Here is a 21,100-nt window from a genome sequence, read left to right as displayed (position 1 = left end):
GAGCTGGCACTGGCACTGCTGGATCTGTTAGTTTTGTTTTAGTTTTCAGTGCATTAAAGCACCCTATATGGTTGGGCCATGTCGAGTGCCCTCTAAGACAGGCGGCATGCGTCCTTGCCTGGCACTTCATCAGCGGCAGAAACAGCAGCAGCAGCAGCAGCATCATCATCATCATTATCATCGTCATTATTTGGCATGAGAGATAGAGAGAGAGAGAGATACACATACGACCATCAGTGAGACGTCTCTTTGCGTCTCTTTCTGAAATAAATTTAATTTCCATTTGGTCTCTCGTTGCCCGTTTGGATCCAGCTGGGTGTTCCGCGCTTCCATCTGCCATCCTATGATTAATAATAGTATTCGCAGTACCCACACCGCACACCTTGCCCTACGCTAATGTCTAACAGATTCAACCCACCGCCTTCGAAATGCCATTTTACAGCCCCGCCGATTGCCATGTCGATTGGCTGCTGTTGTTGTTGCAGCTGTTCGCATTTGATTAACGCTCATTAGCGTCAATGCAACAGCAGCAGCAACGAATGTTTAAATACAGCAATTATTTTTAATATCTTTCGCATATTAGAGCAAGACGGGTAGACAGAAAAAAAGCCCCGAGCGCAAGACAATTTTTTCCCATTTTTTTTGTTCATTTTATTATTACAACAATTCTAATAATAATTCTTCTACACACACACTAATTACGCGTGTGTGTGTCTATTCATGCCACTTAAACTGATAACGAGCAAGCGTGAGAGAGAGAGAGAGAGAGAGAGAGAGAGGTGGAGACAGCAGCACTGTGGCACACATTACTCATACGCAGCGTGCGCCAAAACATCATCAAGCAGCGTCGTGGACGGGGTTTGGAGGGTGTAAGAGCTAAGAGTTGGGTTTTCCACCAACACTTTTGTGTGTTTATATTTGAAAAGAGCATTTAATGAACACTCCAATCGGTTTTCCATCACCATTCTTTTGGGCAAACCCTTGCGACTGGCCAAACACTGACAGTTGACAATTTCTCTGGCTGAAATGCCTTTGCCAAGCAAATGTTTTGGGCTGTTAATGTTGGGAAAAGGCTTTCGCCACGCCACCTGCTGTGCGGCTCGGCATTTTTTGTTACTCTGAGTGGAATGACTTAATGAATAATGATTGTCAGCCTCGATGCCCCGTGCCATCCCATTGATAAATGCCCAAGTGAGAGACACAGCTCTGGGCTAGTGCTTAAACGTTTTTAGGGGTAAACAAAAATATTCACACTGATTCGCTGAGGCGTGGGCGGGATCTGTCTCTCTGTGTGTTTTGTATACGCAGGAACCAAAATCAGAATGCAGGCCCCCATAAGTGAGAGGCAGATTTACGACTTCGAAGAGTCTACAGAATGTGTCTGCAGGTACACATGCGGTTTATGCAATCAGAACGAAAGGCCCGGGGCCTCACTCTCCCCCCACACTGCTAAAAGTAGCCACAGAGCTACGAGTATTTGTGCCGCATCCATTGAGGCAAGATGAAAGCCTAAAGAGCGACATTCAAATAAATATCGAGCACACGACATGCATATTGCTTAGCAATAGATCCCTTCTTTTTGGAGCGTTGCCTTAATGCTTAATCACTTTGCAAAATGAAACGAATTCAATATGTGTGGTAACCGAACTAACGTTTGACTGCACTCGCAATTTTCACATTTCACAATCAGAGAGAGAATGGGGAAACATTTTTCAGCTTTTGCTTGCCGTTTTTTTTCGTGCCTTTTGCTGCTTTTGACAATATCATGGACCAGTGCACTCTGTGCACACAGATATTAAAGCATTTAATTTGCATTTCATTTTTGGCACTCTGGCATTCCCCGCTCCCCGCACCCCGCACCCCGCATCCCTGGCTGACAGAAATGCCATTTCCATGCCCAAAATATAAAAAATAAAACGAGAAATATAGAATTCTAGCGATGCTTCACACAGTGTGCTCTCCTCTCAGTGCAGTGCTTGGGGTGTGAATGACAAATCTGCAATGTGAAATGCATTTTCATACACAGACATATGTGGCCTGTATCATATATTAAAGCTGAAATGATGTGCCCCGCACTCATGACTGTACCATGCTCGGCATTCGGTGGATTTTGGGGTACTCGGAGAGGCACTGCACTGGCACTGGGGCACTGGCAACTGAGGCAGGCGCAATTTTAATGCACGAGAAAGAAATGTATTTTATTTAGTTGAAGCATTTTTCTCCTTCTCCTGCTGCTGCTGCTGCTGCTGCTTGAGCTGTATATATTTTATGGGGTTTTTCCTTCGTCTCCTTTTTTAGTGCTCTTATGCGCTCAGCTTTTCTTGGGTGTCACGCTGCGTATGAATAATATGAGCGAGTGTGCTGTGTGTGTGTGTGTGTGTTACGACGACACTGCATGTGGCAAGTAGACGACTGCGGCCACAGCAGGAGGCACGGCAAACAGCAGCAGCAGCAGCAGCAGCTACGAGGGTTGGGGTCTCGCGGAGGGAGTTCCCCTTGATTGACTTCTGCCAGCAATTATTTCGTTTCATTTCCTCCTTTCTTTTATTTGCTGTGTGAGTTTTCTTTGGCATTCGCTTGTCGGACAGGAAATAGGAAATGTTTTTCATATTTAAATTAGCTTTGGCCTGCACTCTACTCTACATGCTGCTGCCGAAATATCAGCCTCATGCCCCAGCGTCATTCCCCATCTGCCCATTCGATGTGCGAGAAATTCCTCGACTGGCAAAACTCGTGACTGTCAAAGACAAATTGAAATGACTCAACAGAATCGGAAACAGACACAGAGCTAAAATATTGCCACACCACGTGAGTGATATGCATAGAGCAGAACGGAACAGACAGCCAACGGACGATGATTCAACACACACACACAAAGGCACACATAACATTTTCCGGGGTGTCAGAGTTCACTGAACTGCAGAAAGCGAGAAACAGAAGACGCCGCCGCGGATTACGGGTTGCCGTTTATAAAGATTTCTGGCAAAATATTTTGGCTTTGCCACTCAAAGCCAACGATTTCCGATTTGATGACAGAGTCCTTGATTTATCAGTGCAAAGCTTAGTTAAGTCAGCAGCGGCCTCAATAAGGAAGCGGCCTCCCCTTTGTGCACTCGAGAATAACTCTGCGATGTTCCCCTTCTTTCGACTGGCATTGAGTTTCAATATGAACACAATTAAAAACCATACGGTTAATATTTATTTAGATTTTTCGCCAAACTTACCTCTGAATAAATAACCCTAAAAAATAAGACACTTTTGTTGAATTTACCCCAGCAAATCCTCTAAATTTTATGCATTTTCCACTTCCTTTTTGTAGTAAATCAAACACTTTTTTGCCACCACCAATGCGCACACATGTGGGGCTTATTTTGCTGAGTATCCTTCAACCATTTAAGACTTATTTGCATATCAAAAACTGATTAAATTTCAGCAAAAGCCGCAGAGCATGCCCAAGAAAACGATGAAAACAAAACGCCGCAAAAACCAACGAAAACAAGAAAATCTCAACTAAAAAACTAAATGGAAAAAAAAAGGAAACCAAAATGAAAGTTGAATGCAGACGGGAGCAGGGTGGATAAAAATAGCGTCAAAATTATTTCTAGTGATTATTTGCATTCCAATTTTACTCTCTTTTCCAAGAGAGTGAGAGAGAGAGTGAGGAGGAAAATGCATGCAGGGTTTGGGTGGAGAGTAAAAAGTGCAATCAGATGATGAAAACAAATAACAAATGCAGGGAGACAAAGACAAAGACAAAGACAAAGACAAAGAAAAAACGACACAAACATCAGCAATAGTTAGATAGATAGAGAGATAGTTTTGATAGATAGATAGAGAGAGTCTGAGAGAGTGTTTTATGGCTAGAGCTCTCTGTCATACGTACGATCGGTCAATGAGTATAGAGGCCTCCTGTTCTTTAAACCTGGAAAAAGGGTTACAATCATAATAAACAACGATAATACATGTAACAATCATAGAAGTACACTAAGTTATAGAAAGTCATAAGCTGTATTCGATTATACATACAATATAGAGAGATAGTTGGAGCAAAAAAGAGTTTGAAAATACATATCTAGGCGGGAGGCAGCACATGGGGCTGGGGGGCAAACAAAGCAGGGAACAAATCAAAGGAATGAGCCAACAAAAGATCAAAGTAAATAGTTACGCAACACAAACTGAAGGTGTAGTTTTCTTTTCGCTCAAAGTGCCGCCCGCTTCCGCGCCCCAAAGTATGCACTGCCACAGAGAGGGAGAGCAGGACAGAGCCTAATTGATGCGTCACGTGGCAAACGTTAAGTCCCAGAAGGCAGGCAGCCTCACATACGCAGCAGAGGAAGGAAAGGAGCAAACAGATGATGACGATGATGATGATGATGGGCGCTGTGTGAACCCCACAAAGCGCCTGGTCGCTGACGCAGGCAACGACCCCGTTGCCGTCACGCACCGGCACACAGATCATTGCGATTCTGTTGCCACACTGCCACTGCCACTGCCACTGCCACCAGCCATGACGTCAGTGCGTACGTCACAAACAAACAAACAAACCAACAGCAACGGCAGGGAGCGTTTGCAAAAACTGCACAAAAAGTCGAAGTTGAAGTGTTGACATTTAAGCACATGGCCAACCTCCCGCAAACCCCCTTAGCCCAAACCCCTAAAAACTTAACCCCCCCACACACACACACACACACACAGCCCGCCCTCCAAGTGCAGTGGCCAAAACTCTGTGCAAATGTCATATGAACCGAACCTTAAATACATACAAAAAGTGCAGACTTTAAAACGATTGCATCGAACTCGGCGGCTTAGGCGCTAATCTGACACGTTGACCTTCAGCTGACCCTGAACACTCTCCTGAGCGCAGACTTGTCAGCTTTAATGCTCAAATTTCCCATAAGCAAACGGACACAGGCACACGCCACGAATGACACGAAACAGAGGTTGAAACTAACTCAAACTGAAACAATTTTCAAGTGGAATATCTTACAGACTGACCGATCTTTGCTTTGGCCTAACAAGTTCTTACACTAATACAAATATATCTAAAATATCTTTAAATGATACTCTGGTACGCCCTGCTGACTGCTTTAACCAACTTGCACGGGTTCAAGTCACCTCACTTAACCATCGGTTGATGTTCATCCACAACCTGAGTTGCCATCACCCCTGTAAAGTTTGGTGCACACAATCAGCGGAGAATGATCTAATGGCCGAATAGAATATTCCTTGCCAGTGCCTTGCCTGTCCGGGCCATAGCCTCAATCAACTTAACCCCGAAAACCCCGAAAACCGAAGCCTTGGCAACTCAATTAAAAGGTTTCCTCCCTCCCTAGCACCGTTTTCCAGGTTCCTTCTGCTGCTGCTGCTGCTGCTAATTTAATGGCAACACAAGTTGCACTTGCAACAACAATATTCAATGAAATTCAAAAGGAAATTTGCATTTGTGTCGGGGCAAACTTTATCGACGCAACCCTCCTCGCTGGCTGACACATGTTTTGGGGGCTGAAGCGAATTTATTCAGATTCAAATACCAACAACATGGATTAGGATTATGTGTTTTTAATACGCCTTTCCGATTCAATCGAAATACATCTTTTGAGGCAGGGAAAAACCCCCAAAAAAAGAACCGAACCGAACCGAACCGAACAGAACAGAACAGAAGGCTTTTGTCTTTTGTGTTGCTTGGGGGGGAGGCTGGGCGGCATTTCCACTTAACTGCATCTATTATAATCATTCTGTCTGCTGTCTCGAAATTATGAGAAGGAACATCCCGAACAACAAAATATTATGACTAATTCGTGAGTTGTTTTGCTCAGTTTATGGCTGCGCCGTTTCGACCTTGACATTTACACAGAAACAGAAAATGAGGAGAGATCTCTCTCTCGCTCTCGCTCTCTCTCTGCCACCCCCACTTTTCTCTGTCTCTGCTTCAGACATTTGGCTAATTATTTGTTATTAGTGTTGAAATCTTTATGATTCCGTCGTACGCCAAAGTTATCGCTGCTGCTGGCTTTCCTCTCTGGCAACCCAATCATTCAGCAACCCAATCTTCACTCTCTCTCACTCTCCGTGTGTGTGTAATTGACAGCTCATCAAGAACATTGTTTGAAAGTGGCAGACCTGAGGCCCCGACAGTTTCGATGGGCTAGCCACACACACACTCGCCAGTACATCGGTTGAGGAATTCAGAAATATTCCAACTTGATTGAAAGCAAACGCAGCGTGCGCTGAAAGGTAAAGATTTCCCTCTGGGGAGCAGCAGGCCCCAAAAACTTTGAAGGCAGACAAAAGTTGTTGGGCTGTTTTGAGTCCGGAGTCTGGGTGGATGCAAATTGCGTTGCTGTCGCCTGCCAAAAACATTTGACCGTAAAGGGAGCGCGCCCACGAGACACACACACACACACACACACACACAGCTGGGGCTCAGGGAGGGGCGGGATATGTTGAAAAAAAAAAAGAAAAAACGAAAAAAAAACAAAGTCCAAGCAAAATATTTATATTTCAACTAAAATTAAGTCATTTCTCCTCAGAGACATGTCAAAGTCTCGAGTCCGAGTCGTCGGCTGCTGCTGCTGCCATGATATGCCACTTAATGTGGCATTTTAGAAGTATTTTAGTGGCTGCTAGAATGTCAGCACAATGCGCTCATGGTTATTATTAACGAGAGAGCCACAGATAATGCGCAAGAATGCTGATCAGATCCATAACTCATACATTTCAGTGAACAACAAACATGTCGTGTGCACAATGCGTTAGATTATTCATTTTTCATCATTTTAACAAATTTCCTGTGATTCCTTTCATGGCCCATAAAAATGATCTCACATTTGATTGTATTTCTTTATACTTTGTTGTCTTTGGTTTTGTGATTGTTGTTTTTTCCTAAGTGTTTTGGCGCACAGACTCGTGTGCATCGTCTATATAATTTGCTGTATGGATTTCTCTGACACAGAGCAGGAGGTGCAGCCAGCGAAGCTTCTCGCACTCTTGGCGCTGTAAAAGTTGTAAATATTTTTCACACTCCCCAGCCAAGTATATCAACCTTTCCATGGATCTGTATACCTTTGCGCGGAAGGTTCTGGTTTTCCAAACTTTAATTTGCATTTGGTTCATAGATTCCACTTGTTGTTTTTCTGCCTGTCCTGCCTGCCTGCCTGCCTGCCTGCCTGCATGGTTTAATTATGTGCCATCGTTGTTGTTGTTTTTGGTATTCCCTTTGTTGTTGCTCGGCCCCAAAGTGCACTCAAAAATGCTGCCAAAACGCATCAAACGACGATATGCACCATTGTCATAGAGAACACAGAATCCGAGGGGCTTGCCAAAATACAACAACAAAAAATTGCATTTCCGGCCTCTGGCCTCAGTGTTGCATGCACGGATAATGGCTAGAGAGCAGGGGGAGCGGAGCAAGGGTGTTGCATGTGGCATGTGACTAACTAATTGAAGAAGTTGTGGGAGGCTGTCGAGGCTGTGTGAAGCCAAAAATGCACCGATTTTTCGCAGTATTTTTTGTAAAGTTTAGGCCTCAGGGAGCGTGTGTAACGAGTGGCAGGAGGTGTTAGAACAACAGAGAAGGAGGGCAGCTTAAACTCCAGGAATCTAGAGAGACCATCATCACAGTAAGGCCTTCAGCAAAATTCCCCAACAAAAATTCCACAGTGTGGCAAGGAACAAAAACAGTGGAGTCCAAAGGGAAGGGCGGGACTGGTTTAAGACTGGTTGTTGCACTTTTCTCCCTCTCTCCCAGCCCAATGTAGATGAATGCTTTAAATTCCTGCACAATGGTGTCTCTGTCTCTCTTACTCTACGTGTGTGTGTGTGTGTGTGTCCTGTCGTATTCCCTTAAAGCTATGGCCAGTATATGGGGGAAAAGAAAGCACAATGAAAGTAGAAGGAAAACACACAAGGCATAAGCATTAAGTGTTGAATTCATAGACCCATTTGTGGGTGTGATTCATGGAGGAAAATACACACAAACATAAAGAGTTTCCAGTGTGTAGCAGTGTTGGTAAACAGCAGAGAAAAAGTCTTCAAGAAAATAGAAATAAAAGCCTTTAAAATATGAATAACAACATTTATCGGGGCTGAGGAGAGCAAACAAATAAAGAAACAAATCAAATCCCCACTCTTAAGAAGCAGTGTTGAAAAACACGCAACAAAGTAGCAATTTCCTTGGGAATCTCTTTATGTTTGGGGGGTTTGGGACTTTTGGGGTGGACCATTAACACGGAAAAGGTGTAGCAAATGGGCAGCATTCAACAACCAACATCAATTGGGTCTGTGGACTGTACTGCGATGACAGACACTGGGACTGGCACTGGGATAATTAAAGGTAAGAATGTAAATGCTTTTTCATGGCAGATAAGGAAACACCCAATTCGAGCTCAAATCAAAAAAAGAAACCAAAGAAACTCTCAAACATAACAATCAATAAAATAATTTGTTGCTTATGTGCTTGTATGTGACTTACCTTTCGCTAGCGATGCTTGAATTTCTGGACATGGACTTTGGTGACATCTCAAAATCGGAGTCGGAGCGATATAGAAATGATTCGCGACGTTGTGGTAAATTCTGTAGCACCAAACCAGCGCTGGGTGAACCGCCCTCGAGCGGTGATCGAGCGCCCTGGCCATTTTCTACATCGAAACTGTAAGTAAAAGAACAAAAAGCACATCCAAATAAATAATGCATCTAGATATGAAGTATAGAAGTATAGGGAGCTGTCTTTTCCCCGCCAATAATGAGGATGAAATGCTGCCTGCTTGCTCAGGAAACGGAAGCGCGCGCCTAACAAGGCGCTTTTAAAGTTTCATTTCGTTAGAAATTTCTTTTTTTCCCCTGTTTTTTTTTCTTGTTGCTCCTTCTTCTCCGTTCATTTTTGGTTTTTTTTTTTCGGTTCGTTGTCTGCGGCAAAAAGTTTTTCGTGTAACGCAAACGAAAGCAAAAGTCAGCCCCCCTAAAAATGTGCCAAAATGTGAAAGAAAAGTTTACTCGACTCAAGAGAGAAAGGAGTGGGAAGAGAGGGAGTCTTTTTATCGTAAGAGTTAGTGCAAAACTTTCATCAGCAGAATATGCCAGCTCATCATTGGGGCAGCAGCAGCAGCGCGTCTCAGCATGGACTTCAATTTGCCGCTCGGCAGGCGCAAAACTGAAGCAACTTTTAATCCACTGACAGCGCCACGCCATCGAAAATTACACATAAGCGAACGGCCAAAAATAGGCAGCAAGCGGGACGTGGGAAATAGTTTTAATATTGTTTAAATTATTTATTTTTCCCCCACTTTCAAGTTTTGTTTCATAATGGTTAGCAATAGAAATGTTGTTGTTGTATATATTTGTTTGTTGCTGCTGTTTTTTTGGCCCCAAAAAACTGGCAGGCCCTTGCCGCAACTTTCTTGCAGCCCAGCTGGTCGCATATCCTGTCACAGCACACCCCCGTAGCCCTCCGCAGCCCCCTGTAGCTACTACTGTAGCTCACTAAGCTATGCTCCCCCCCGTGCCAGTCCATTCCATTCGCCTTGAAAGGCCTTTCACGCTTTTGGCACAGGGCTTCGTAGAGGGGTTGCAAAAGTCGTAAAGAAAAATGATGTTTTAAGTAAAATTTATATCGGGGTCATTAAGTAAACTTGGCACAAAAGTTGTTGCCGCTTGTTGCCTCTTTCTTTTTTGGGCCGAAGAAATGAAAGAGCTAAGGGGGTGGCACGGGGTGGGCCGGGGGCCTGAGGCACGGCGTAAGGTGGTTGATCAACAATGTCGCCAGTTTCCATGGCACACTTTGTGTCAGCAACAGCAGCAAACAGTTTTTAGTTTCAGCTTGCAGCTGCAATTTTTGGCTGCTTTTCCAGTTCACTTTCTGTGTGTATTTTATTTGTATTTGTAATGGCGTAATGGACACTACGCTCTGCTGCTGATGTTTTTCTTCCATTCCCAAACGCGTTGAGAGTGCGCAACAGAATGCCACATGCCACATGCCACATGGCACACGCACACGCACACAGCAAAGTGCCTGCCACATTGTTGCACTCGTTGTATCTGGGGGGGAAATTGACATTCCATTCCGTGGGATGCAGTTGCAGTTTCAAATGGATTTTCTTTTTAGTCTGAGTGAATTTGAATACATTCCACATGCGAGTCGATCGCAGATTGATTATTCATTTTGCTTGCTCCTGCCAGCTCCTGCCAGCAGCTCCTTCGCTCAGTCATTTATTCATTTGCACAAGTCCGAGTCCAAGTATTTGGCGCCGCTGCTTATTCAGTCATACCAAGGACCACCCTCGTCCGCTGTCCGCAAAAACAAAAACAAAAACAAAAACAACAATGTAGAAACACTCAAACACTCATAAAGTGTCCTCGGCATCCTGTCAGCAGCAGCGCAACAAAAAACACAAAGCAAAAGAAACAAAAACAAAATAAAACACAAAAAGAAAAGGGACAAAAGCAAGACAGGAACAAAAGCCAGCAAGACAATAATCCTGCGAGAGAAATTGTGAGAGACAGGACAGGACAGGGACAGGGACAGGAACAGCTACAGGACAGCGCCCAAGAGCAAGAGCAAGTGCAATTGCAAGTGCAAGTTGCCACTTGCAACATGAATCGCCTGTCCAGTGCAACACACAATTCGCGAAGTTGCAGCAAAGTGCTTTTGCAGCAAGTGTTTCGGCTGACTGGCTGTCTGTGTGGCAAGGCACTTAAAGCAACATGAAAGCAACACGAAATTCAATTGAATTTTAAGCAGAGAACGTCCTTCCACGTCTGTCTACATATTGTATCCATGGAGGAGAGTGCTTCTGGTTCTGCTCTTGCTTTGAGGATTTGCGGTTCAACAGGAGAGTGCCGAGGTGCAGGAGAGGTGTGGCAAATGCCACTCAACTTTGAGCTATCACCTCACAAGCGCATAAAACACACACACACACACACATCTACTCGTTACTTGTACGACCTACGAGTACGAGTATCTTATAGATACATACACTCTACTGTGGCTGCTCCACCCCAGCACCCCCACAAGGCGGCTTATTATACCCCACTAATCGTGCAGTGCACAAGTTGAAGGGGCATATTCATTCAGATCCCCGTTCAAAGGCATCACTAGAGACAACTCGCTACTCGCTACTCGCTACATAACTGAGACTCGCTCAGTACGGATCAGAACAGCGAGCTGATGAGAGTAGCGAGTGCAATGTCAGCCCTTGAATTATGTACATACATCGAAGAAAAGGAAAGTATTTCATATAATTTGTGCATTATTTTGTTCTAAAATTCTCTATTATTGCGAGGCATCGCTCAGTCGTAAGTCCAAGCCACACAACGTTCCCCTTTTGTTGTTGCTGCATACATGTGTACTTGCCGGCGAGCCAAAACACAATTACAGCAGGCGGAAGAAGGCGAAAGAGTGAGTGCAGGAGAGCACTGTGAATAAGTGGTACTTCTCACATTTAAGCTGTGACGTGCCGGGTTACCGCTTTAAGGCAGCAGCCAGCAGTCGCCACATGCCACAACAGTCTCCGAGTCTCCGAGTCTCTGCCAGCCCGGATTTAGGCAAAAGTCGAAGCAGCTGAAGGAAGAAGGAGCAAAAGGAGAGGCTACAGGCTGAAGAAGAGGAAGATATTCATTGTGTGTTTGTGTGTGTGTGTGGAATGGAGAACGGAAGTGTGCCCGACGGCAGCTCTTCCATGCGCCTAATTACATGTGCAAATAAATGAACGACGCATGCTGATTGTTTGAGTGTGTTGGTATGTTTGTGTGTATGCATTTGTGTGTGTGTATTGTCATTGTTGTTTGCCAGAGACAAAAGGTTGCCCCTCAACTTTTCATACACATAGAAAGAGAGAGAGAAAGAGAGAGAGAGAGAGAGAGAGCGCTAAGCTCAACGCCCGACGCCAACTTAATTAGTTTGTTAAAGTCGCGACTAACACACACAAACTTTTACACTCACACATGCATGCATGTATTTATACTCGCAATCATATTCCCACAACATAGCAGACGAGTGTTGAGCACTTTTTATGTAAATCGTTTGACTACTTATTATGCCTGTTCCATGAGGTTCTTTGCCGACAGCCCTGTTAACAGCCGCCGCGTAACAGTCTGTTAACAGAAAGCCGTTGCCTGTGCTTACAGCTCACTGTTAGCAGTTGCCGCTCTCACGATCCACGCCGCTCTCAGGTTCCAAGCGGTTCTACAGCGACCTGCGCTTATGGGCCATGAATTAATTACATCGCAAATGAATCTTTCACGTATGCACCGTCTCACATTTTATCCCATTAATACTGCCATTCACTACCTTTTTTATTTTGGGTGCCAAGTGGCCTTCTCCCTTTTTTTCTCGCTTTGTTGCCACTGCAGGATGTGTCGTTAGTCGAGAGAGACATTGAAAGGAAATGCAATTCCGAAGAAAGAAAGCGAAAAAAAACACCAAAATCCAAAGACCGAAACGAACTGAAACCAAACCGAAACCAAAAGCAAGTCGGAACCAAAGTACAAGTACAATTTCCCAAAGAAAAAGACAGAGAGGAGGGACAGAAGGAAAGCCAAACGATTGAAACTCTGAGTGCGAGCAGTAGAAGAACAGGCAGAGGGGAGGGAGAAGGCAGAACGCAGAGCAAAAACTGTCACAAGGCCATTAACAAAAGCCGGAGACTGACTGCCACGGAGGATGGATTCGTATGCAAGCTGGATGCGGGACAGAGCAGAGCCAGTGGCAATAGCTGCAGTAGCAGCATCGTCACAAGATGATGGTTTTGCATTGGGGTGGAGACTGCAGACTGCAGACTGCATCGTGGAGGAGCGTGTGGGGGTAAAAAAAAACCCAATTAAAATTGCGAGGCGAAATGAAATGGGCGCAGCCACCCGCTGCTTCGACCCGTTTACGGCCAACTGCAGCCCGCATGGCGCAGCAGCCCGACTGCAATTCTGCTGTCTGACCAACACACGAAACGTTTTCCACCGACAAGAATTCAGCATTTGCATTGCTATTCAGTTAAACGTGGAAAACGTTGGTTTCACTCGGTGAAAAATAGAATCTCTTAAGGCATGGAACATTCATTTAGGCTGCCAAAATATATTCAAACAAAATATTCCGCTTCATAATTGAGCGTTAACTGAAGAGAGAGCAAATTATTGTATCAAAACATAAATTCTAGATTCTAGATTTCAATTTCCTGAAACCCTTTAATATATTTTCGATTTTTTTTCAACAAAAATGTCTGTGAGAATGTCCTAAGGCAGTGGGAGCACGAAAATGTCCCGTCGGTGGAAAGCGTATGGTGTGCCCGGATTACCTTTAATGTTTTTGAAAGGCCAGGTGAAATGGATGGCTGGGCTGGCTGGCCTGTTGGTAGAGACAGGTGAAGCGGAGGAGAGTCTGCCACTGCCACTGCCTCTGCCTCTGCCTGTGCCTCTGTGCATGTTGCATAATTTGACAGAGTGATGGCTGCAGATGAGGGCGTGGCAGGGGAGCTGCATATGTGTGTGTGTCTGTGTGTACTGCATCCGCGCTGATTTTCATTTCATTGCGTCGCCTGCGTCGTCGTCGTCGTCGTCGTCGTGCATTTGATTAACCGTCGAAGCAGCTGTCGCCGTCATCTCGCCAAATTGAGCATATAGCGAAGGCTCTTGGCAGCATTCAATGTGCAACGTTGCGATGGGTTGGGATTGGGGCTTCGATGACGAACAATTAACTACACTAACCAATTCAGGGGATGTCAGGGTCAAAGGGAATTCAAATTGAAAATGGAGCCCAGTCTTACTCGGCACTTGCATTGCCTTTGAAAATGAATTGAATAAGTAAGAGTATTTTCAATCCTATCTCGTTGGACTGCTCGTCATGCTCTTTTCGCATTTTTAATTAGCGCAAACACACACACGGGGCATGCCACAATTTCAGGCTCTCTCTCTCTCTGTGTGTCTCTCCCCCGTTGCGGTTGCCCTGAGCGAGGGAAGACTGTTTGGCAGGCACCCTGGCAACCCAGAGCCCTTGTTTGAAATGGAAAAACAATTGGAAAAGTGAACAAAGTCTGGCTGGGAGTTTCCCATCAACTTCCAGTTTAGTCCAGAAATTCTCACAGGCAAGATTTGTGTGGAGCATCCCTCTTGAAATGAAGGCCCATGGCAAGTACGGCGTAACGGCGACAGCGGCCAATGTGTCCCTCTGCGAGGATGTGCGCAATTTCAGCACACGGCGACGCAACATACTCTATCTGATGCATCGCTATTTGATGGAGAACGGCTACTACAGCAGCGCGGAGGCACTCAAGGCGGAGGGCCGGCTGTCGGAGGAGTTCGAGCTGTGCGACAACATCGATCTGGATGCCATGTACCTGGAGTATGCGAGCTTCTACAACATGAAATTCGGCAAATATCCGCGCATACTCAAGAAGCTGGCACCCAAGCTGAAGGTGGAGCTGTCCTCCAAGGGTCAGGCAGGATCCGTTGGCAAGGGGCAGGCGCAGGCGCAGGCGCAGCCACAACAATCGATGCCGGGCCAGGAGGCATCGTTGGGCAATTGGCATGCCGGCGTGGGTGCTGCCACAGCTGCGGCCGCTGCCAGTCTGAATAACGATGCAACACCGCAGCAACGGAATGACAATGGCAATCCGCCACAGTTGCACATCAAGAAAATGGCCACAGCCGAGGGCAACAACACGGAGCTGCAGCTGCGCATTGGCGACATCGAGCATGGACATTCGGGCGGGGACGATGCTCTGTTCTCCTCCCTCGACTGGCAGCTGCTGGCCGAGCTGGTGAAGACCTCCATACTGCGGGAGGATATCCTGCTGCGTTGGTCCGATGTGTGCGGCAACCAGCGGGCCATTGAGCTGATCAAGGAGGCTGTCCTCACGCCCATCGAGTATCCGCAGCTGTTCGCCCATGGCCTGAAGCCCTGGCGCTCGCTGCTGCTGCACGGACCACCGGGCAGTGGCAAGACCTACCTGGCCAAGGCCCTGTACGCGGAGACCCAGGGCCAGGTGACCTTCTTCAATATCACGGCCAGCATTATGGTGAGCAAGTGGCGCGGCGAGTCCGAGAAAATTCTGCGCGTACTCTTCCACATGGCCGCACGACGTGCCCCCTCGGTGATCTTCTTCGATGAGATTGAGAGTCTGACCTCGAAGCGAGATCGTGCCACCGATCACGAGTCCTCGAAACGCTTCAAGAACGAGCTGCTGCAGCTGCTCGATGGCATGGAGCACACCCTGAAGGGTGTCTTTGTGCTGGCCAGCACCAATCTGCCCTGGGACATTGACGAGGCCTTTCTGCGTCGCTTCGAGAAGAAGCTGCTCGTCCAGCTGCCCAACCCGACCGAGCGCAGCTCCCTCATCAGCCGCCTGCTCGGCGCCAGCATCAGTCTGAGTGCCCGCCTGCTGGAGCAGCTCGTTCAGCTCTCCGATCAGTTCACCGGCGATGAGATTCGCTTGGCCTGCAAGGAGATCAGCATGCAGCGTGTGCGCTGTGCCACACGTGGCCTACCGCCCCACAACGATGGCACGAAGGAGTCGCAGGCCACGCTGGAGGCGAATGTGGAGCAGGCCTTCCGCCAGGTGCGACCCCTCGGCCAGAAGCTGCTGGCCAAGCACGAGCAATGGCAGCAGGACAATGGCTCCTAGTTGCTCGTTTGCTTTGGTTTATTTTTGTTTTTGTTTTTGCCTAGAAATAAAGTTTCTGCCTTGAAAGTCGTTTCATTACCTGCCGGTGGTGCGTCGGCGAGCACCCGCAATGGTCATCCGTGAGACGTAGCGTCTAATGCGACCGCTCGAGCGTCGCTGCTGCGTGCCGCTCGGTCCTCCTCCTGCTGCACCTCCTCCACCGCTGCCAGTGGCATTCACCGACCTTATGCTGTACTCTGTTGTGGTGGAGCTGCGCCTGTCGCTGGTCATTACATCGGAGCAGAGGGACGAGGACATAATGGAGGCGGCCGAACGCCGCTTGCCACCCGCACCAGCCATTGCACCCGTAAAGGTTCCCCCACCGCTCGATGAGGTGGTGGTGGCCGAGCTGTCCGAGCGAGAGAAGAGCGATGAGCGCTTGCTGCGATTGCAGCTGCCACCAGGTCCTGTGGCATCCTGTATATTGCTGTAGAACTCCTCCGTCTCCCGGTCGTACGTCTCATCCTCGTCATCGTCCAAGCGTGGCCGCTCCTCATCCTCCTCGAACTCCTCGGCCTCAGCCTCTGTGGCCATCGTATCGCTGCGCTGACTGAGACCCGCTCGCCGACCACCGCCATTCGACAGGGAGGACGACTGCTGCTGCTGCTGCTGATGCTGCTGCTGCTGCAGCTGGTAGTACTCGTGATAGTCCCTCGAGCCACGCGATCGACTGCTCGTCCCGGTGCCAGTGGTGCAGCTGAGGTGGCGGTACGGTGCGGAGCTCGAGTTGCTGGTGGTGCTGAGGGAGTGCCGCTTGTTGCCACCAACCGGTATGGGTTCAGCGTGGCTGCCACTTCCATTTCCATTTCCATTTCCAGCTGTTGCTGTTGCTGTGGCTGCCTCCCCAGCCTCGCCATCACTTTCGCCGCCGCCGACGCTGCCGCTGAAGGTGACTTCATGGAATTTCGAGGATTTGCGTCTAGCCCGTGGCACACCCTCGCCACCGCCACCGCCAGTGCCCATTGAGATTGAGGGACGTGGCCGATTGTTGTTGTCCAGTGTATGCTCCGACTCCTGTTGCCCCTGCTGCGGCTCCTCCTGCTGCACTCCTACGGCTGGGCTGAGGGTCAGTGCCAGCTGCGGTCTGTGTCCCCCACGCCGGCGACTCCAGGGGAAGGCGCGTATAAATGCAAAAATGATGAAGAGCGTGGCAATCATGGTGCTGCCTCAGTGAAGCTTCGATGCCTGAGAGTTCTCTTTCATCTTTCGCTTGAGATTATTTATATATTTTTGCACGTTTTATTTACGATCTTTAATTGGTTCAATTTGCTTTTGTTTTGTTTTGTTTTCTTTTCGCTTTGTTTTGTTTCGTTTCGTTTCGTTTGAGCGTTTGCATAATCCGAATCCGCTGCTAGACAGGTGACAGAGACGGAGATGAGAACGGAAACGGAAGCACACACACACACACACGAGGCAGAGTGGCAGTGCAACTGACAGGCCACGTGGCAAGGCAACACATCACTTTGAAGCTAGCTCTAGCTGCGCGCCTGTACTTATTATGTATCCATATCTGCCTCTGACTGACTGCCTGCTAAACGATTGAGATTGTGTTCCACACTGACACTCGTTGGAGTTGAATTTTATGCGCAATTTTGATGAGCGACGCGAGAATATTATGATAATCAATGCACAATTATTGCACCCACAGGATACACAGACACTGCCTCACTCACAAAGGACACAGCAGCAGCATTCTGTCTCTCTGTCCCTGGCTCCCTCCTCGCCTGCACCCAAAACCCATAAGGAGGCATCAGCTTACTGCACGATGATGATGATGATGATGTTGCTACGAGTAGAAGCTACTTTTTAGTTCATCCATAATTGAAATGATTTAACAATGAGATGGCTGCTGGGCTGGCTGTCCGACAAGGAGGTCAGGGATTAAGGTCACTTACGGCAGCAGCAGCAGCAACCAGATACCCAGAGACAATGTCCAGACCAATTTGTGCAATCACTTTGCCAATTACCATTTTCTTTTTCAAGTTTACGATTAACCAAAATGGGCAAAATAGGGGAAAAGCAATATGCAGAGAGCGAGAGGGAGAGGGAGACATGTCCTTAAGTTCAACATAATTTCACTTCAGAGTCTTTGGCCCTAGCCCTGTGCCCACGTTTTGGTTTCAAAGAAAGTTCCCATAAACGAAAGGACACGCCAAATTAATGCCCCTAATCGCTGGCACTTGCATGCCGCATCATGCACATGACATGTGTGTTGTTTTTTGCAATTTACTTGAACCTCATCCAGAATCATCCCATGGACACAAAAGTGAGGAGGCAGAGGGAGAGGCAGGGATGCAATTTAAAAACTAAACTCGATTGCCCTTAATTAAAGTTATCACAAAGCTAGCCTCTGGACGGGACGGCAGGAAGCGTTACAAATTCTCATGGATGATGGCAGGCAGTGAGGCCGCAGCACAGCATCCAGTAGAAGAGGCAGCCACCAAGTGATGTCTCTCACTCGGCTGCCTGCACCTGCCGCACATGCCGTGTGCCACGACGCACTACTTTTTAATTTGTTCAAATTGCATTAAAACGGCCCAGAGAGAGAGAGAGAGAGAGAGTAAACTCTGAGGCAGAGAGTGGGGCAGTGGCACGTGGGGAGGCAACATCTAAAGTGAATTAAGTGCAGCAAAAACGCTTTTCCTCTATACATATATTCCCCCCAGCCCACTATAAATTTGAGGCTGCTTGAAGGACGAATCGGAAATGCTCTGCCAGCCAAAAGCAACTCCTCTTTGGGTGAGGATAAATATTAATGTGATAAATAAATAAATATTAAATTTAAGGCGTGACTTTTGTGAGTATCTCCTTGGACTTTCTATGGAAGTGGTTATAGAATTTGCAGGTACTGCTAGCTGGGGGGGAGTAGTTCAGTTTCAGTTTCAGTTTCGGTTTCGATTTCTGTTTCTGTTTTTGCCACTGTGGCTGTGGCTATGGCCATCGGTCCTTTCTCTGTGGTGTGGAGCTCATCTTGTGGCTTGCTTATCGCGTGGGGCACACACTACCGCCTGCCCCCGCACTGGCTTTGGGCTGTGAGTGTTGGGTGGTGCTTCTCTAAGTGTTGGTAAACAAGCTAGAGACAGGCATCGTTCTCGCTCTCTCACTCTGGGTATAGAGCCCTGGGGCTATGTTCTGCTACTTTCACAGCGACTGCGCCTGGTCCGGCAAACACACACACACACACACACACACACAAATATTTCCTTTCATTTTTTTCTCATTTTTTTGTTGTTCAATTTTTTGTTATATTTTTTGTTGTTGCTTTTCCTTCTTTTCTAGCCAACTAATTCCACATTCTATATAACATATACACACACATGCATGTAGCTGTGTGTGTGTGTGTGTGTGTGGGCAGCATCTCAGGCTGGAGGCATGCCCCAAACCACAGAGCCACCAGTCGCCCAATGTTTTGTTTCGTTGCTCGCTCTCGGGGGCCAAATTTAAGTAGCAACAAATCAGTTCATTGTTTGCGTGTTTACATAATCTTTATACATCGTACAATTCTCTCTCCAAGTGTTGACATTGTGTTTCATTAATAAAAATGCTGCCTCCACCGCCACCCGCCAGCACAAAAAGGCGAAATCGAAACACAAATCCCGTCAGACAACAGGAAAAACTTTCAGACTGCACGTCGCCCCAACAGCCAGCAACAACAACAAAAGCCCCGAAAGCTGTTCCAGCAAAAATAAGAGAAAACGTTGAGAGCTCTGGCAACCCTGGCGACGGGATGGCTTGCGCTGAAAGGGTTACGCCAGTTTAAATACAAACAAAAAACGCCGCTTCAGTCTGCCAAGCCGAAGGCTGGAATACACTGAGCCTCAAGCTCAGCGGTGCACAAGCGAATGCTGCAGAAGAGAATGCACGAGAATCGCAAGAAACAACAACATGCATGACGTGTGCACAACGCGATACGAAACAGGAGCAAACCCCCAAGCAAATGTTGCAGAAAAGAGTATAAGTTTGTGTGCTGTTTGATGGATTAAGTGCGCCAGTTCCATTCTGTTCTATAAAACAAAGAAGGAAATTCCAATATATTTTCCAATGAGGTTTTAAAAATAATCAAAAATCAGGCAAAGAGTTGGATGCAGGGCGACAGCAAGGGAGAGGGAACCCCTTTTAAGATGCACTTAAATATCCACAGCTGAAATGCATCCATATTGAGGCCAGGACTTACTGCCGGGGTTCATGCTGTGTGCGTGTGTGTGTGTGTGCGTGTGTGTGTGTGTGTACAATCCATTAACAACATCAGTGTACCCGCACCTCCCTCGGCGTCTAGGTGCAACCCCAACATCATCATCATCGTCATCATCAGCAGCAGTCCTAATATCCACCGCTACGGCTACGTCATAAATAATGTTCTCTCGTTAGGATCTGCATCCTGCATCCGCCTTCCGTCTCTTCCTTTCCTTTCCCTCTCTCTCTCTCTGCTTAATGCAAAACATCTTTCAAAATATGCGCATAGTTTCGGCCAGAGGATGGGATGGTTTGCTGGGCTGGGAGGGCACAAAGTATTTAAAGCAAAATGCATGGAGCATGAGGCACGAGGCACGAGGGGGCAGGAGCATCATAATGGATAAAATATTTGGCAAACATTTCCACCCCACTCCGCTTTCCGCTTTAAGGCAACATTCAACGCATGAAATGAAACTTCGACTCTACTTTTATCATGTGAATATTTCTAATCGCTTTTCATATTTATCGCTCCCTCTCTCTCTTCACATAAATTGCATTCAATTTACACTAGCTCCCACCTGCTCTCTACTTCCCCTTTCTTTTTCTTTTTCTTTTCCTTTTTTTGAGCTTTAGGGAGTTTGAGTTTACTCAAGCCACAGACTGGCTCCCCTTGGCGTCTGCTTTAGTTCCTGGTCTCAGTCTCTGATGTGTCCGTGTTTGCTGGTCCCAGCTGCAATTTGAGGCTTTTGTATTTTGCCAAGCCAAGAAAGTGCCAGAGGGAGGCAGAAGCCAGGAGGAGCCAGAGTGCAGGCCGGAGGTGGAAGGTGATTGGAAATGGAAATCCGAATCGTGACGATGATGATGCGACCAAATGCCGATGATTGTTGCCTGCCTGCCTGCCTGATGATGATGATGGCCTTTGGCGAATACCATTCTCAATGGGGTTCGGTCTCAATGCAAATACTGACCAAATTAGTGTCAAAACGTATTGACTACACACAAATACACACACACGTACACACACATGCACAGTTAATGGCATTGCAATTTGCATGTACAGACATCCACAAAAGTGTGCTGCATGCCACACACACTCTCTCGCTTTTGCCGCTCTGTCTGGGTTGTGTGTGCTATGAATTTTTAGCTAACACACTTAACCCACTTGCCACGCCCCACTTGCCACACATAGCCGCCCCACTGTGCCTCTCTCTGTGTGTGTGTGTGTGTGTTGCATAATTCACGAAAAATGTGAAAGTTTTCTCCACTTTAAAGAGCAACTAAAT

At 47.0% G+C, this 21,100-nt stretch overlaps 2 protein-coding genes across 11 annotated transcripts in view; one reads left to right on the top strand and one right to left on the bottom strand.

Annotated features, from left to right (window-relative positions):
* Positions 1–21,100, bottom strand: part of LOC117581566 (cAMP-specific 3',5'-cyclic phosphodiesterase) — a 97,541-nt gene that overhangs the window by 11,595 nt on the left and 64,846 nt on the right. For 5 of the 10 annotated variants that reach the window (XM_034268898.1, XM_034268899.1, XM_034268902.1 and 2 more), the window contains 2 exons: positions 8,471–8,647; positions 3,884–3,922 (listed from right to left, as the gene is read on the bottom strand). In XM_034268898.1, the coding sequence (XP_034124789.1) occupies positions 3,884–3,922; positions 8,471–8,647 (216 nt within the window). Of the gene's footprint in view, positions 1–3,883; positions 3,923–8,470; positions 8,648–15,684; positions 16,818–21,100 lie in introns of those variants that run through there. The other 5 variants (XM_034268900.1, XM_034268901.1, XM_034268904.1 and 2 more) reach the window with 3 other exon arrangements.
* On the top strand, positions 14,063–15,605 carry LOC117581574 (katanin p60 ATPase-containing subunit A-like 2). Its single transcript, XM_034268923.1, has one exon. It carries the CDS (start codon positions 14,097–14,099, stop codon positions 15,603–15,605), a length of 1,509 nt encoding a protein of 502 aa, XP_034124814.1. The 5' UTR covers positions 14,063–14,096.

The sequence above is a fragment of the Drosophila guanche genome, unplaced genomic scaffold, assembly GCF_900245975.1.
Source record: "Drosophila guanche unplaced genomic scaffold, DGUA_6, whole genome shotgun sequence".
In the NCBI taxonomy this organism is placed as follows: Eukaryota; Metazoa; Arthropoda; class Insecta; order Diptera; family Drosophilidae; genus Drosophila; species Drosophila guanche.
This window is presented reverse-complemented; position numbering and strand designations above follow the sequence as displayed.

Excerpts from the sequence above, each read along its gene's own strand:
- LOC117581574 (XM_034268923.1), top strand. The coding sequence starts at position 14,097 with ATGAAGGCCCATGGCAAGTACGGCGTAACGGCGACAGCGGCCAATGTG.